General features: G+C 34.4%; 1 protein-coding gene across 1 annotated transcript; it reads right to left on the bottom strand.

Moving 5' to 3' along the window:
• Positions 1 to 2,066: 2,066 nt before the first annotated feature.
• LOC105669291 (uncharacterized) lies at positions 2,067 to 13,382 on the bottom strand. Its single transcript, XM_067352140.1, has 6 exons — positions 10,286 to 13,382; positions 10,029 to 10,168; positions 9,693 to 9,941; positions 2,944 to 3,093; positions 2,755 to 2,848; positions 2,067 to 2,685 (listed from the first exon to the last, which is right to left on the bottom strand). Exons 1-6 carry the CDS (start codon positions 10,456 to 10,458, stop codon positions 2,304 to 2,306), a joined length of 1,188 nt encoding a protein of 395 aa, XP_067208241.1. The 5' UTR covers positions 10,459 to 13,382; the 3' UTR covers positions 2,067 to 2,303.
• Positions 13,383 to 15,303: the final 1,921 nt, after the last annotated feature.

The following is a 15,303-nucleotide window of genomic DNA, read 5'->3' as shown; positions in this document are numbered from 1 at the left end:
TCCGACCTGATTCTGCTTTCCTGGCTCGTTACGACAGCTCCTTTTTCGGGTACTCCACCCCGGGTCTCCGCCGGGTCTCCGGCGTGTGAGAGCGCGCTTCCCTCTCGGGCGTCATTTCTCTCGGTGCGTCCACCGGCCTCGATATGTTCCGAATCTAAAACTGGATGTACGGTAGCGACTGTGTCTGGAGTCTAATTGTATAATCAAGAGTATTTTACTTGACCTTGTTCCGGACCTGTCTTCGCGCTGTCCGGGCCTCCGTCGTCCTGCCTGCTGAGTCCCTCGCAGGTCCCACGAAGGCTGCTCCACCTCAGTCACAAAATGGGAGTTTGGCCACTCACTACGACTCGCGCAATTTGCTACAACGCTCAAAAAAAGAATTAAGAGGGAGGGATCGTCGCCCCCCGCGGTGGGGTTTCCGACCTCAAATTTTCCTCCTCGATAGGGCTTACTCGCCCTTGTGACGGACCTCGAAAATGTCACGTCACAAATTATTTGCACTAGCTATCAAATTGAATTGTACGAAGAATTCGCGTAAAGATCCCGAACCGTCATAAACATCAGGCTTCAATTTATAACCCAAATTCATAGCATTCGCACACAATTCATCTCGCGGTATTAAATTTTTGCAACAAGCGTTATTCTGAAAGATATTATGTGCACGACTTAGCTGGGTTAATTGTTCTTCAAATCCCTGCATCACCATGTCTCGCCGCTCCAATTCCGCCTGCAACCGTTCCCGTTCCTGCCTGCGCCTCCTCCCGAAGCTGCTCCAGCTCCTGCAGGATCGCTCTCAACGTTTCCGTTTCGGCAGACATCGCTGGGGTTTGCGAGCGCGTTCTCTTTGGCGTATGCGTAGTTGCCATTTCCAAAAACAATAAATCCACAACAGTCCGATCGTTCGTTATGATCCCGACTGAGCCCCCAAAATGTTGCGCCCGCGAACGGTCTTTCCGTCACAAACGGCACGCACGAAAGAAAGAACACTTTTACGAACATAACAGAAACTTTATTTTACTCAACCACTGAACAGAATAACACAGAACAATCCCATTTAAACCGTACACCGCTGAGCTAGCAGAAACGCGTCCGCACTTTTATGCAGCTCTCGAAAATCTGACGTCTCACAGTTTATTTACAAACTGTCATAGAGACGTCTAAACAATATTACCATGGAGACATTATTTATAACATTAAAAAGTTGATTACTAAGAAACAGCTTCTCAAACCGTTGAATGACCGATCGATAATATCAATCGGTCTCTCAGCTGACTGCACGCAGCATCAGCGACGAAAAAGCCTGGGCGCAACAATATTTTAGTTAGAGCAATAGAATAAAAGGCCACTTCGACCAAGCTCCGGTTAATTTAATTTATAATTAATTTTCAGTGCTATAAACATAATTTCTGCCGATTTGTGCGTGCGTGCGTGCGTGCGTGCGTGCGTGCGTGCGTGCGTGCGTGCGTGCGTGCGTGCGTGCGTGCGTGCGTGCGTGCGTGCGTGCGTGCGTGCGTGCGTGCGTGCGTGCGTGCGTGCGTGCGTGCGTGCGTGCGTGCGTGCGTGCGTGCGTGCGTGCGTGCGTGCGTGCGTGCGTGCGTGCGTGCGTGCGTGCGTGCGTGCGTGCGTGCGTGCGTGCGTGCGTGCGTGCGTGCGTGCGTGCGTGCGTGCGTGCGTGCGTGCGTGCGTGCGTGCGTGCGTGCGTGCGTGCGTGCGTGCGTGCGTGCGTGCGTGCGTGCGTGCGTGCGTGCGTGCGTGCGTGCGTGCGTGCGTGCGTGCGTGCGTGCGTGCGTGCGTGCGTGCGTGCGTGCGTGTGTGTGCACAGATAGAAATGCTGTTGATAGCATTAAAAGTTAATCGTAGATTTAATCAGAATTTGGTCCTAAATATGAAATGCCTGATTATTGCTAGATCTAAAATAATTAGGTATTTTTGTGTGTAAACACTTTTACAAAAATTTAAACATTAAACATTAATTGAAAATACCTAATTATTATACATCTAAGTAGCTATGCGTTTCTGACATATATAATATGTTATTTTTAGTTTTAGGTATTTTAACATACAGATTTTATTTGTTCAGACTTGACAAAAAGATTATAAAGTATTTATTCATATAAATTGTATTGATAATAGAAAAATAGAACTCTGTTGTTTAAAGAAATAGATATGTCGTTTATTTATAAGTATTCATAATAGCAATTATTTTTCTAAATTTCTAAATATATAAAACTATATATTAAAACATAAGATGAACAAGACATAAGACAGAACATAAGAAGTTCTACAGTAGTATATTGCACTTGTTAATGAATTGCCTGATCTTGCCATGATACTTTTCCAACGTTATTGAAATATTCACATAAAGTCTCTCGCATTTCTATGACAGCACGAGCATGGCGGTTACCTCCTTGATGTTGAAAATTTTGTAAACCTTGTCCTTGTTCTTTTCGCCATTCTCCATGTTGGAGCTGACCTGTCATTTCATCTTCCATATCAATGTATCCTGGTGGAGTATACATTGCACGGCCTACACTATCAGACCTCAACATATTATGAAGACAACAAATTGCTAGTACAATAGTACGAGCATCATCTGGGTCATATCTCATAGGAGATCGGAGTATATTAAATTTGCTGACCATGACTCCAAATGCATTTTCTGAACATCGTCTTGCTCTAGATAATCTGCAATTATTGAATATAGAATTCGATTATTACTAATTTATAAAAAAAAGCATTAATTTCTTGACTTACCTATAGTTATAAATTCTTCTGTCTTTTCTGGCTGTACATTGTTCCTTAGGATAAGGTATGAGTATATTTGTAGATAGAATAAAACCTTCATCCCCTATAATTACATAAAGAAAATCCTGTTCAGTATCTGGTAGAGGATTTGGTAGAGTATATTTATATCATTTTTCTCTAAATGATGTTTAAGAGCACATTTGTTCCATATTCCTCTATCAGATACTCGTCCATTTGTGCCCACATCAACAAATATGAATCTGAGTTGAGCATCCACAAGTCCCAAAAGCACAATACTAAATGTTTCCTTGTAATTAAAATATGAAGAACCAGACTTAAGTGGAGGATCTATCAGACAAAGATCGGCAAAAAAGTAATAATAAATTAATATTATTTAATTATTTAATTAATTATTTATCACAGAAAAATATTTTCCGATTACTCGATTAACCAATAATCAAACTCGAAAATTATTTGATTACTTTATCAATCAGTAATCAGAAAATAAAATTTTTGATTACTCGATTAATCGGTAATCAAACTCAAAAATTATTTGATTACTTTATCAATCGGTAATCAAAAAATAAAATTTTTGATTACTTGATTAATCGGTAATCAAACTCAAAAATTATTTGATTACTTTGTCAATCGGTAATCAGAAAATAAAAATTTTGATTACTTGATTAATCGGTAATCAAACTCGAAAATTATTCGATTACTTTGTCAATCGGTAATCAAACTCGAAAATTATTTGATTACTTTATCAATCAGTAATTAGAAAATAAAATTTTTGATTACTTGAATAATTGGTAATCAGAAGGAAATAATTTCAATTACTTGATTACTCAATAATCGAGGTCTGATGTTTCTTGATTATTTTAGTTAATTAATAATCAGCGCAAGGCAGCAATTACGTAGAGAAATAAGGAATAAATTCAACGAAATATTTTTGTAATAAAATTAATTGAATTAATTAGAACTTTTTGTGACTGATAAAGGAATAGTTCAATTAACAAAATAATTTCTCCGTTTTCAATGAACTAATATGTTTAATGTAAATGAAAGTCTGCGTTTATTTAAAAAAAAAAATTTGCAAGATCCAGTGATTGCTTCTCTCAATGCAATATCTAAAGTAAATTAGTGAATAATATATAAAGAAATATATTAAATTGATGAGAATTGACAGAGGCACAATATTAATGTAAGTATATTTTTAGTATAAGTAATTTTTATTTTTTACGTTCTCCCAAAGATACAATTTGCTTTTGACAGTACTCTTTTTTCAAAATTGTCATCTGTCAGCCGATTAAATTTTGCAGCATCAAACATGGTGGCAAAACTGAACATTCTTTCGACTGGAGCCGAAGATGGCAACAGAGTATTATATTTTTAAAATGCCGATTTAATAATTGGGTATGCATGCAAAATTGATATATCGTTTTTCTGCTCTTGGCAGAAACGTTGAAATTCAATCTCACATGCAGTAACCCCTGTAATATTTTCAACGTTTTCATTGTCGAAATCAAACCCGTCATTACTAATGTCCATCTAATTAATATCTATCAGATTCTGTGATGGAACATTGTAACATGACGCTATTCCATTTTTTATAGCGGTCAATGCGTTATCTCGTGCCGTTTTACTTAGGCATTTCAACCATCTTATTTTAAACTTGGGGTGAGTTGCCGCCGCTACAGCAGCTTGCTTTCCTTCCTCGACAACTTTTAACAAATTCGAAAATCTACAGTGGAAGGAAAAACTATTAAAATCTATCTTAAATTTACTGAAATACGAACGTAATTAAATTAATTTTTTCCAAATTGATGTTTATAATTAATTTTTGATAATTAAAATTACTTAGTTTTGCTTTCTCGCGTCTGTAACACTCGATATTCTAGATAATAATTGATGCAATCGATCGTAAATTGTTTTTACCTTCTTTCTAAACTCGTTATTAGTAGATTTATCAATGCTGCGCAATAAATTAAATCTGCGTTGATCATTTTCTGCAATTTATTTTTCGCAGAAATAATTGTTGGTAGCAAGTAGCCATAACTAACATCTACTTCACCCTGAAGAATATCAAGTGCTTCTGCGATTGGTTCAGTGCATTTAACGTACTCCTCTAAGAATCTGTAAAATTAATAACACATTAACAAATCAGTTGAAAAATTTTCATTTTGCATGTTTTCCAAATTGTGTATATTACATAAAATCGTTCGATGTTAAAGGATTTGCAATATCCATTTGAACATTCAGGATCAGAAGGTTGTCTTTCAACTTTATAAGTTGTTTGAAGCAGTCGAACAACGAATTCCATCGCGTAGCAACGGGTCGTTTCAGTGCTTCTCCCAAAGTTTCGACCACGATCTCATATTTTTTTGGAGATCTCATCAAATTCCACAAACTCGTGCATTTCTTTATTTCATCGTCGTACAATAATTTCATATTTTCGTGCAAATTGATACTATTTAAAATATCAGTTGTTGCAACTAAATGCAGAGTGTGGCTAGCACATCTTTGATGAGGAGGTAATAACGGAGAAACAATTCCTTCAAAAGATACTATTTCTGCAGATTCATGTTCATTTTGATCTTGTTCTTCGTATGCTTCGATGGAGTCTACAACATCCATATTATCATTAGCTCCCGTACATTATTCATTTATCTATTTAAAGATCGATTTGTTTACACATTTATCTATTAATGTCTCCATTGTTTGGATTTAAAAGTATTGTTAAAAAAAATTCTTAGACGTCGACTTACCTTCATGAAACAAAGAATCATCTAAATGAACTCCAAATTTTTTGAAAGCCTTGACAAAGTTGGAACCATTGTCTGTGACAGTAGCTACCAACTTTTCACCAGTTATATTGTATTTTGAATGAATTTCATTCAAAATAATGGCGATTTGATCATGTGTGTGGCTTCCGGGGAATCGTTTGCAGGCAATGGCATATGATATCCTTTTGAAAAATTGTTCATCAATCTAAATGAAAGCATATATAAGTTCCAAATTTAATGACCACTGTTACAAGTTTCAAGTATACATTGATTAATAATATTAATTCTTTAATAATTACCCAATGAACAGTCACACCAATGAATCGACGACTGTGGCTACTCCAGATATCTGCTGTCGTACATACATATTTGGCGTTTGAAATCTCGCTCTTTATATTTTTCATTTTTTTTTTCGTATGACTCCTCAATTCTACGCAGTAATGTTCGGGCAGATAAATGATGCAGTTGTTTGCCATCTTTACGAATATTCATATCTGTAATGCACATTTATAGTTCAAAATTCACTATCTATGTAGGAAACGTGTCTTTTAGCAAAGCAGTAATTTTCAAATTCCGTCAATTTTTGACTATGTACTCTCTGAAAACAGTTTAATATGAGAAGCATTTATTACGTGTTATATTCTTTAAGGACAAAGAGACACAAGTGACACTCGGGCTTCTAGGAACGAGTGCTCGCGCCAGTGATATAATAGATTAACAATTCTTAAATTAGTTTTGTAATGTAATTCCCGAAAGGTGGCCTCGGTTAATGACCTTCCTAAAAAGTTTATTATTGGTCTTTCGACACACAACATAATTTTTCATTAATAATAGTAAGATAATAAGGATGAATGTAATTAAAATAATTAGTTCAAAGCATCTTACCTTCAAATGAGTTTTAAAATTAGATGAGGAGTTTAAAGTTCCACTTATGACAGAATGTTTATTGAAATCTACTTTACACATCTGGCATATGCCGTAAACTTTCCCAGTAGAGGTCGATTTTGATAAATCGGGAACAAACCATGTACCATCTAAATATGACCGTTTATTGTATTCTTCTTCCAAACTATCTCTCTCTATGGATCCTTCAAATGTAGTTTTTATTATATTTTCAAAACTCGTAGAAGCCATCTCCGTTTCACAACTATTAGAAACGATGGACATTCTTGAATTTTCACTATCGTCATTCATATTAGATGAACTATTGTCATCAAATAATGTCATATTCTGCATAAAGTAAAGTAAATCGTATGGTAACAATTTGTTTTCAAACAATAAAACAAAGAAACAGTTGACTTAAACACAAATAAATTTTTTTTTATTTTTTAACAATCATTTTAAAATTCTAAATAAATTTTCATTTAAGTGTATATTTTACAATTATTTTTAACAATTAAATATATTACGATTGTAGTAACAACATATTTCATTAATTAAATTAAATATATGAATTCAAACCAAATGCAAATACGTACTTTTTGCGCCTCGCCGTGCGAACAATTGCCGGGTGGAAGCAGAGAGAATAGACCGTGGGTGGCGGAGCGAGAGAGTGCACGAAATTTTTTGAGGCCACTATGTACTTGTCGAACTAAAGTTTGACACGAAAATCGTAAAAAAATATCTAACAAATATCTAAAAATATTTATCAGAACTAAGAGCCTAAGCAAAAATATTGTAAAACCACACAATACTACTGCTACTGATAGCTACTAGTGCTACTGATAGCTGTCTTAAAGCGACTAAGCCGAAAGGCTTAGCAGCAGTTGATTTATTGCAAAAAAAAAGTGATACGTTCAAAGCGATGTGTCTCCAAAACACGGCCTGAGTAAGAGTGAATAGGTATATACAAATTCACGTGATTGTCACATGGCAATAACGTGGATTTCACATAGTGATTTTGTGATCGGAGAAGCACTGAAACGACCCGTTGCTACGCGATGGAATTCGTTGTTCGACTGCTTCAAACAACTTATAAAGTTGAAAGACAACCTTCTGATCCTGAATGTTCAAATGGATATTGCAAATCCTTTAACATCGAACGATTTTATGTAATATACACAATTTGGAAAACATGCAAAATGAAAATTTTTCAACTGATTTGTTAATGTGTTATTAATTTTACAGATTCTTAGAGGAGTACGTTAAATGCACTGAGCCAATCGCAGAAGCACTTGATATTCTTCAGGGTGAAGTAGATGTTAGTTATGGCTACTTGCTACCAACAATTATTTCTGCGAAAAATAAATTGCAGAAAATGATCAACGCAGATTTAATTTATTGCGCAGCATTGATAAATCTACTAATAACGAGTTTAGAAAGAAGGTAAAAACAATTTACGATCGATTGCATCAATTATTATCTAGAATATCGAGTGTTACAGACGCGAGAAAGCAAAACTAAGTAATTTTAATTATCAAAAATTAATTATAAACATCAATTTGGAAAAAATTAATTTAATTACGTTCGTATTTCAGTAAATTTAAGATAGATTTTAATAGTTTTTCCTTCCACTGTAGATTTTCGAATTTGTTAAAAGTTGTCGAGGAAGGAAAGCAAGCTGCTGTAGCGGCGGCAACTCACCCCAAGTTTAAAATAAGATGGTTGAAATGCCTAAGTAAAACGGCACGAGATAACGCATTGACCGCTATAAAAAATGGAATAGCGTCATGTTACAATGTTCCATCACAGAATCTGATAGATATTAATTAGATGGACATTAGTAATGACGGGTTTGATTTCGACAATGAAAACGTTGAAAATATTACAGGGGTTACTGCATGTGAGATTGAATTTCAACGTTTCTGCCAAGAGCAGAAAAACGATATATCAATTTTGCATGCATACCCAATTATTAAATCGGCATTTTAAAAATATAATACTCTGTTGCCATCTTCGGCTCCAGTCGAAAGAATGTTCAGTTTTGCCACCATGTTTGATGCTGCAAAATTTAATCGGCTGACAGATGACAATTTTGAAAAAAGAGTACTGTCAAAAGCAAATTGTATCTTTGGGAGAACGTAAAAAATAAAAATTACTTATACTAAAAATATACTTACATTAATATTGTGCCTCTGTCAATTCTCATCAATTTAATATATTTCTTTATATATTATTCACTAATTTACTTTAGATATTGCATTGAGAGAAGCAATCACTGGATCTTGCAAATTTTTTTTTTTAAATAAACGCAGACTTTCATTCACATTAAACATATTAGTTCATTGAAAACGGAGAAATTATTTTGTTAATTGAACTATTCCTTTATCAGTCACAAAAAGTTCTAATTAATTCAATTAATTTTATTACAAAAATATTTCGTTGAATTTATTCCTTATTTCTCTACGTAATTGCTGCCTTGCGCTGATTATTAATTAACTAAAATAATCAAGAAACATCAGACCTCGATTATTGAGTAATCAAGTAATTGAAATTATTTCCTTCTGATTACCAATTATTCAAGTAATCAAAAATTTTATTTTCTAATTATTGATTGATAAAGTAATCAAATAATTTTCGAGTTTGATTACCGATTAATCGAGTAATCAAAAATTTTATTTTTTGATTACCGATTGACAAAGTAATCAAATAATTTTCGAGTTTGATTACCGATTAATCAAGTAATCAAAATTTTTATTTTCTGATTACCGATTGACAAAGTAATCAAATAATTTTTGAGTTTGATTACCGATTAATCGAGTAATCAAAAATTTTATTTTTTGATTACCGATTGATAAAGTAATCAAATAATTTTCGAGTTTGATTACCGATTAATCGAGTAATCAAAAATTTTATTTTCTGATTACTGATTGATAAAGTAATCAAATAATTTTCGAGTTTGATTACTGATTAATCGAGTAATCAAAAATTTTATTTTCTGATTACCGATTGACAAAGTAATCAAATAATTTTCGAGTTTGATTACCGATTAATCGAGTAATCAAAAATTTTATTTTTTGATTACCGATTGATAAAGTAATCAAATAATTTTCGAGTTTGATTACTGATTAATCGAGTAATCAAAAATTTTATTTTCTGATTACTGATTGATAAAGTAATCAAATAATTTTCGAGTTTGATTATTGGTTAATCAAGTAATCAAATAATTTTCGAGTTTGATTACTAATTATCTAAGTAATTGTTAATCAAAGCTGTAATTATTACTGAAAATATCGATGATGCCGATCCCTGCTATCAGACAATGTTTGCCATCCATGGCACCCAAGCAATTTGGAAAATTCCATCTTTCCATATAATTATGAGGAATTACTTTCCAAGCCAATTCATTGTCTGGAAATTTAAGATATTTTTTTTGCAAAATAGAAATAAGGGCACCACAAGTATCCTTTATAATCCCAGATATAGTGCTTTGCCCTAGACGAAAAGTATAAGATAATGATTCTTGAGTTTCTCCTACAAAAGATAACAGAAATGTTATATGATAGAAAAGGTCACACAAAATATATAACTTGCTTGAATTACATTTGTTCTATAAAATACCTGTTGCTAAATGACGTAATGTCACAGCAAGCCTTTCTGCTGGTGAGATACTTTCCCGAAGATGAGTATTCTGTCTTTTAATTAGTGGAGTCAATTTTTCCACAAGATCCTCAAACATATCTGAATTCATACGAAAACATCTGACAGAAAAATTTATTATTAGTTATTGAAGACGATTAGTTATTAAATTGTAATCAAATTGCATTCATATTCCGTTGATTATAACTTGTACATAAAGACAAAGATTTCATACCTACCTACGATATTTCTCTGGATCTTCTAGTTGTAACTCCATAAAGAGATTATAAAAAGAACCTTTTTCTTTTCTTCTAGCTTTCCATGGTTTAATCCATAATCTTTTTTGAGAAAATGCCTTTATTTCTTTCTCATAATGTGACTTCAAAATTAAAAACATCAGAATAGCACACATTTTCTTCTTTCTGTCTAAAAGAAAATCCTTTCACGAATTTCCTGTAATATGAACAAAATCCTTTCACGAATTTCCTGTAATATGAAAAAAATCCTAAAAAGCTACGCAATTGCTTTTTGTTTTGAGGAACTGGCTAATCCTTTACAGCGATTATTTTTTCCGGATCAGTAGTCACTCCTTCTCTGGAGATATGTCCTAAAAATTTTACAGAATTTCTAAGAAAAGAACATTTCTTTGGATTAAGTTTAAGATGAGTAGATCTAAATCGTAAAAAGACAATTTCTAACCGCTGCAACATTTCCTCAAAAGTTTTCCCAAAAATTATTACATCATCTAGGTATACTAAACAAATTTTCGATATTAAATCACACAAAACTTGCTCCATCAATCGTTCAAATGTTGCCGGAGCATTGCACAACCCAAAAGGCATTACAGTGAATTGCCATAAACCGGTTTCTAACAAAAATGCTGTTTTCTCTTTATCTTCAGGGCAAATTTTAATTTGCCAATATTCACTCTTAAGGTCAAGAGTAGAAAACCAAGAATTTCCAGAAAGCTGATCAATCGTATTGTTTATTCGCGGTAGAGGATAAGAATCTTTTATTGTCACAGTATTGATTTTTTGGAAATCAACACAAAAACAAAGTAATCCATGTTTCTTCCTTACCATAACCGCAGGAGATAACCATGGACTTTGTGATTTTTCTATTACACCTTGTTTCTCCATTTCCTTTATTATTTCCTCTACCTCAGCTCTCAAATGAAGAGGGATCCGACAAGGTGTTTGTTTAAGGATGCGAATTTCCTACGTCTATTTCATGTTTTATTAAATCACAATTTCCAGCGATAACTTCTTCTGAGAAAACATCTTGATAATCTCGCAAAACTTTTGCATACATTTCTTTTTGAGAAGAATCTAAATTTTCCAAATCTCGTTCAAATAATTCCCTTAAAGCAAAAGGAATTTCATCTTTTTAAAAATTTAACCGTGCACAAGCAAACTCTTTCCCAGTCAATCCTAATGCAGACCGAAGACTTTCTTCCGCATTTGTTGCTGACAAGAAATCTATTCCTAGAATACAATCGTCGCTAATTTCCGCGACTAAAAGAGACAAGTCTAATGAATACTTCCCTAATTTCACCTTTGCATTTATCCGAAAACAAATTGAAATTTCCTCTCCCATGGGATAAATTAATCTTTCATTTCCCGAATTATTATAAATCTTCGACATTTCTGCCATTCTATTACTTAAAATCGAAACATCCGCACCCGTATCAACTCTAAATAAACACGGGTTTTCATTGATTAACCCTTTAAAACAAAACTTTTCTTTCTGAATACGACTTAATCTTAATTCTCTTTTCGGGGCCTCTTTGCTCTTTGTCGAATCTACCCCGAACAATTCGACAAAACCTAGTTTGTTGACTTTTCTTTTATTAAAGCCGGACATTCTGCTCGGAAGTGTCCTGACTTTCCACATTGCCAACATTCCTTATCATTTTTCTGAAAACTGTTTTTATTTTTATTAAAATTATTTCTACTAAAATTCTTATTTTCCTTTTTCTTTATCTCTTTTTCTGATTCTAATTTTTCAGAAAAATTATAATTTTTCTCACTTTTATCTTTTTCAAATTTTTCAAAGTTTCTTCTTTTTATTTCTGAAAAATTATTTTTGTTAATTTCTTTTACAGTTTTCGCTCTTTTAATTGCTAATTTTAATGAAGAGACTCCCTCTAACTGAAGAGTTTATTTTATAAACTGATCATTCAGCGCATTAACAAATTGCGCACACGCTATCTTTTCTCGGACTTCCGAACATTCTGAATAGGCTAACCTTGACAACCTTTCTATGTCAGCGCCTAAATTCGATATTTCCTCACCAAATTTTTGTAGTCTATTTGTAAATTGCGTGTAATACGTTCCGGAAAGATGACCTTCACCAAATCGTAACTCTAATTTTTATTTTAATTCTGCGAAACTTAAATTTTCGATTTCCGAAACACAATCTAATACCATTCTTGCCTTTCCCCTAAGACAGGATGCTAACGCAATAGTTTTTGCATTCTCTGTCCAATTATTCGCACTCGCGATCAAATTAAATTGAGAAAAGAATTTCCTTAACAATCCCGTCCCGTCATACATATCTGGTTTCAATTTATAACCCAAATTTACTGACACCGAATTTACGAGCACGCACGAAACATTTCCCGTCGCAGAACTCTCGCCCTGATCGCCATTCTGAGTATTATTATTGGACTTATCTGGTTAATCTGCTGCTTTAATCTGCTCAGCGCCTCGTCCCGTTGCCTCAATTCTGCTTGAATTTGCTCCCGCTCCTGTCTTCGCTCCTCCCGAAGCTGTCCGAGCTCCTGCAGAATTGCGCGCAGCATCTCCGACTCAGCCGACGTTGATGAAGTCTGGGAACGTGTTTTTTTCGGCGAGTGGACCGTTGACATGATAAAACCACTGCTCCGCACTGCACTGCACCACTGAATAACCGCTCCGATCCCGGACGAGCCCCCAAAAAATGTTGCGCCCGCGAAACGAAGTATCGCACACGTCAACGGAACTCGCGGAAATCAAGGAACACTTTATTTGAATAAAAGAACACACTTTAATAAGAACAATAACTTGAATGAATACAACGAGTAACCGGGAATACAATTAAAAGATCAGAGCCATCGCACACGTCCGCCCGAGCAGACAGCTTTCGAAAATCTGACGTCTCACAGTTTATTTACAAACTGTCATAGAGACGTCTAAACAATATTACCATGATTACAGACATTATTAATAACATTTCAAAGTTGCTAAGAAACAGCTTCTCACACCGTTGAATGACCGATCGATATTATCGATCGATCTCTCAGCTGACTGCACGCAGCATCAGCAACGAAAAAGCCTGGGCGAACCATATAATTAATTATATATACGACAGCTTTATGTACAAGAGTTTTATAGAAATAGTGTACAACTTTCTTCATAGTTCTTTAGTCCCACTTGGCGCCATTTCCTGATATCATATTTTTTTGTAAAAAGTATATAGGATAGCTTTTTTTGAAAATTTTATTATATATACAACAGCTTTTTTTTAGATATATACGACAGGTTTTTTGGAAAGGTTCTAAATATGTACAATTTTTTTGACAGGTAAAGCAATACTGTTTTGTTTTGGTAACATATACGACAGCTTTATGTACAAGAGTTTTATAGAAGAGTTTTATAGAAATAGTTAAGAGGATCTTACAGTTCTTCTTTACCAACATTATTTTTACAGACACTAATCTTTTTTTTAGCTATACAGATTGAAGAATCCTTCTCCACAATTTAAGTACTTATAATAATGAAGAACGGACGCTATAATGTTTAGTAAAAACGGAAAAAATTTTAATTACAGTTTTGTTATCTGCACGTGGCGTCAGTATTTGTTTAACTTTAAAATTCTACAGTTTTTCTGTGCAAAAGACATAGCGTCCGTCTTCGGTCTAATATGAAAGAATATCTGTGAATTTTTAAAAGTAATTTTAGAAGCCTAATAAAAAAGATTAATGTCTGTAAAAATTTAAGCATATGTGTGTGTGCGAGATTGAGGCACGAGAGTAAAACAGAGCAATAAATTAGTTGGCTAATATTAGGACAGATGGAGCTAAAACGTGCCTGTTTGTAGCGGTTGAAATAAGAACTACTACATTAAATAAGGAAAAGATTGAATTGTACTTTTAGGTAACTATATTTTGACTTGATGTTATCGATACAATGTACAGATGAAGAGTGAAATAAAACTGATTAACAAAATACAAATGTTGTTAAGGTAAATAGATTATTTCTATGGCAATTAATTAATCAATAATTTGTTAAATAGTTGCTAATCACAACTCAACGTCGGTAACTAAGATTCTATCTTTATTGGTAAAGTCGGTCTGTTCTTTTTTGACTCGACAATTGCCACAGTACTCCTCCCCCCCCCCCCCCCCGAGCAACGTCCTACGTTACGAATTGGACCTTCTTTCTTGGACCAGTATATGTTCTGAGTGGCTCGTGAGTAGTAGAGGTAAACGTAGAATCTGTTTGTTCTCTATTTGGTTCTCTGGGAAGAAATGCTGGTTTCAACCTTTTGATAGTGACATTGACATTTTTACCTGTAATTTCTAAAGTAAAAACATTATTATTTATTCTATTTACAACTCGGAATGGACCGGCGTATGGTGGTTGTAATGGTTTTCTGACTGAGTCATCGCGTAACCAAACGTGAGTGCAATCAAAAAGATTTTTGTGACAGAAAGGTGTCTTTTTTGTGTGATGTGCTACCGGTTGAGATTTAATTTCTCTCATGTGGATCCTGTGTTTTTCTAAAAAGATTTCTGGATCAGGAGACTTCAATGAAAAATTCTCCAGGAATGCGTAATGTTGTTCCGTAAAGCATTTCTGCCGATGATGCTTTTAAATCCTCTTTATAGCAGGTACGTAAACCCAAAAGAACGGTAGGTAGTAATTCTAACCAATTTTTATTTGCATGGCACATAATAGCACTTTTTAATGTACGATGCCATCTTTCCAGGACACCATTCGAGGCTGGATGATATGCAGAAGTCCTTATCCGCTCGCAACCAATAAGGTTGGTGAGAGCTTTGAAGAGAGTTGCTTCAAATTGAGGTCCTTGATCCGTTGTGATAATATTCGGTGATCCATATCTTGCTATCCAATGGGTGAAGAAAGCAAGTGCAACGTTTTCTGCTGAAATTTCTTTAAGAGGAATAGCTTCTGGCCATCTCGAAAATCTATCGATCATGGTCAGGTTATATCGATAATTCTGACACGGTAATAACGGGCCAACTAAGTCTAAA

The sequence above is a fragment of the Linepithema humile genome, chromosome 3, assembly GCF_040581485.1.
Source record: "Linepithema humile isolate Giens D197 chromosome 3, Lhum_UNIL_v1.0, whole genome shotgun sequence".
Lineage (NCBI taxonomy): Eukaryota > Metazoa > Arthropoda > Insecta > Hymenoptera > Formicidae > Linepithema > Linepithema humile.
This window is presented reverse-complemented; position numbering and strand designations above follow the sequence as displayed.

Excerpts from the sequence above, each read along its gene's own strand:
- LOC105669291 (XM_067352140.1), bottom strand. The coding sequence starts at position 10,458 with ATGTGTGCTATTCTGATGTTTTTAATTTTGAAGTCACATTATGAGAAA. Across the intron at positions 9,942-10,028 it reads ATTACGTCATTTAGCAACAG|GAGAAACTCAAGAATCATTA; the intron begins GTATTTTATAGA and ends TATCTTTTGTAG. Across the intron at positions 3,094-9,692 it reads CGGCATCATCGATATTTTCA|ATCCTCCACTTAAGTCTGGT; the intron begins GTAATAATTACA and ends TTTGTCTGATAG.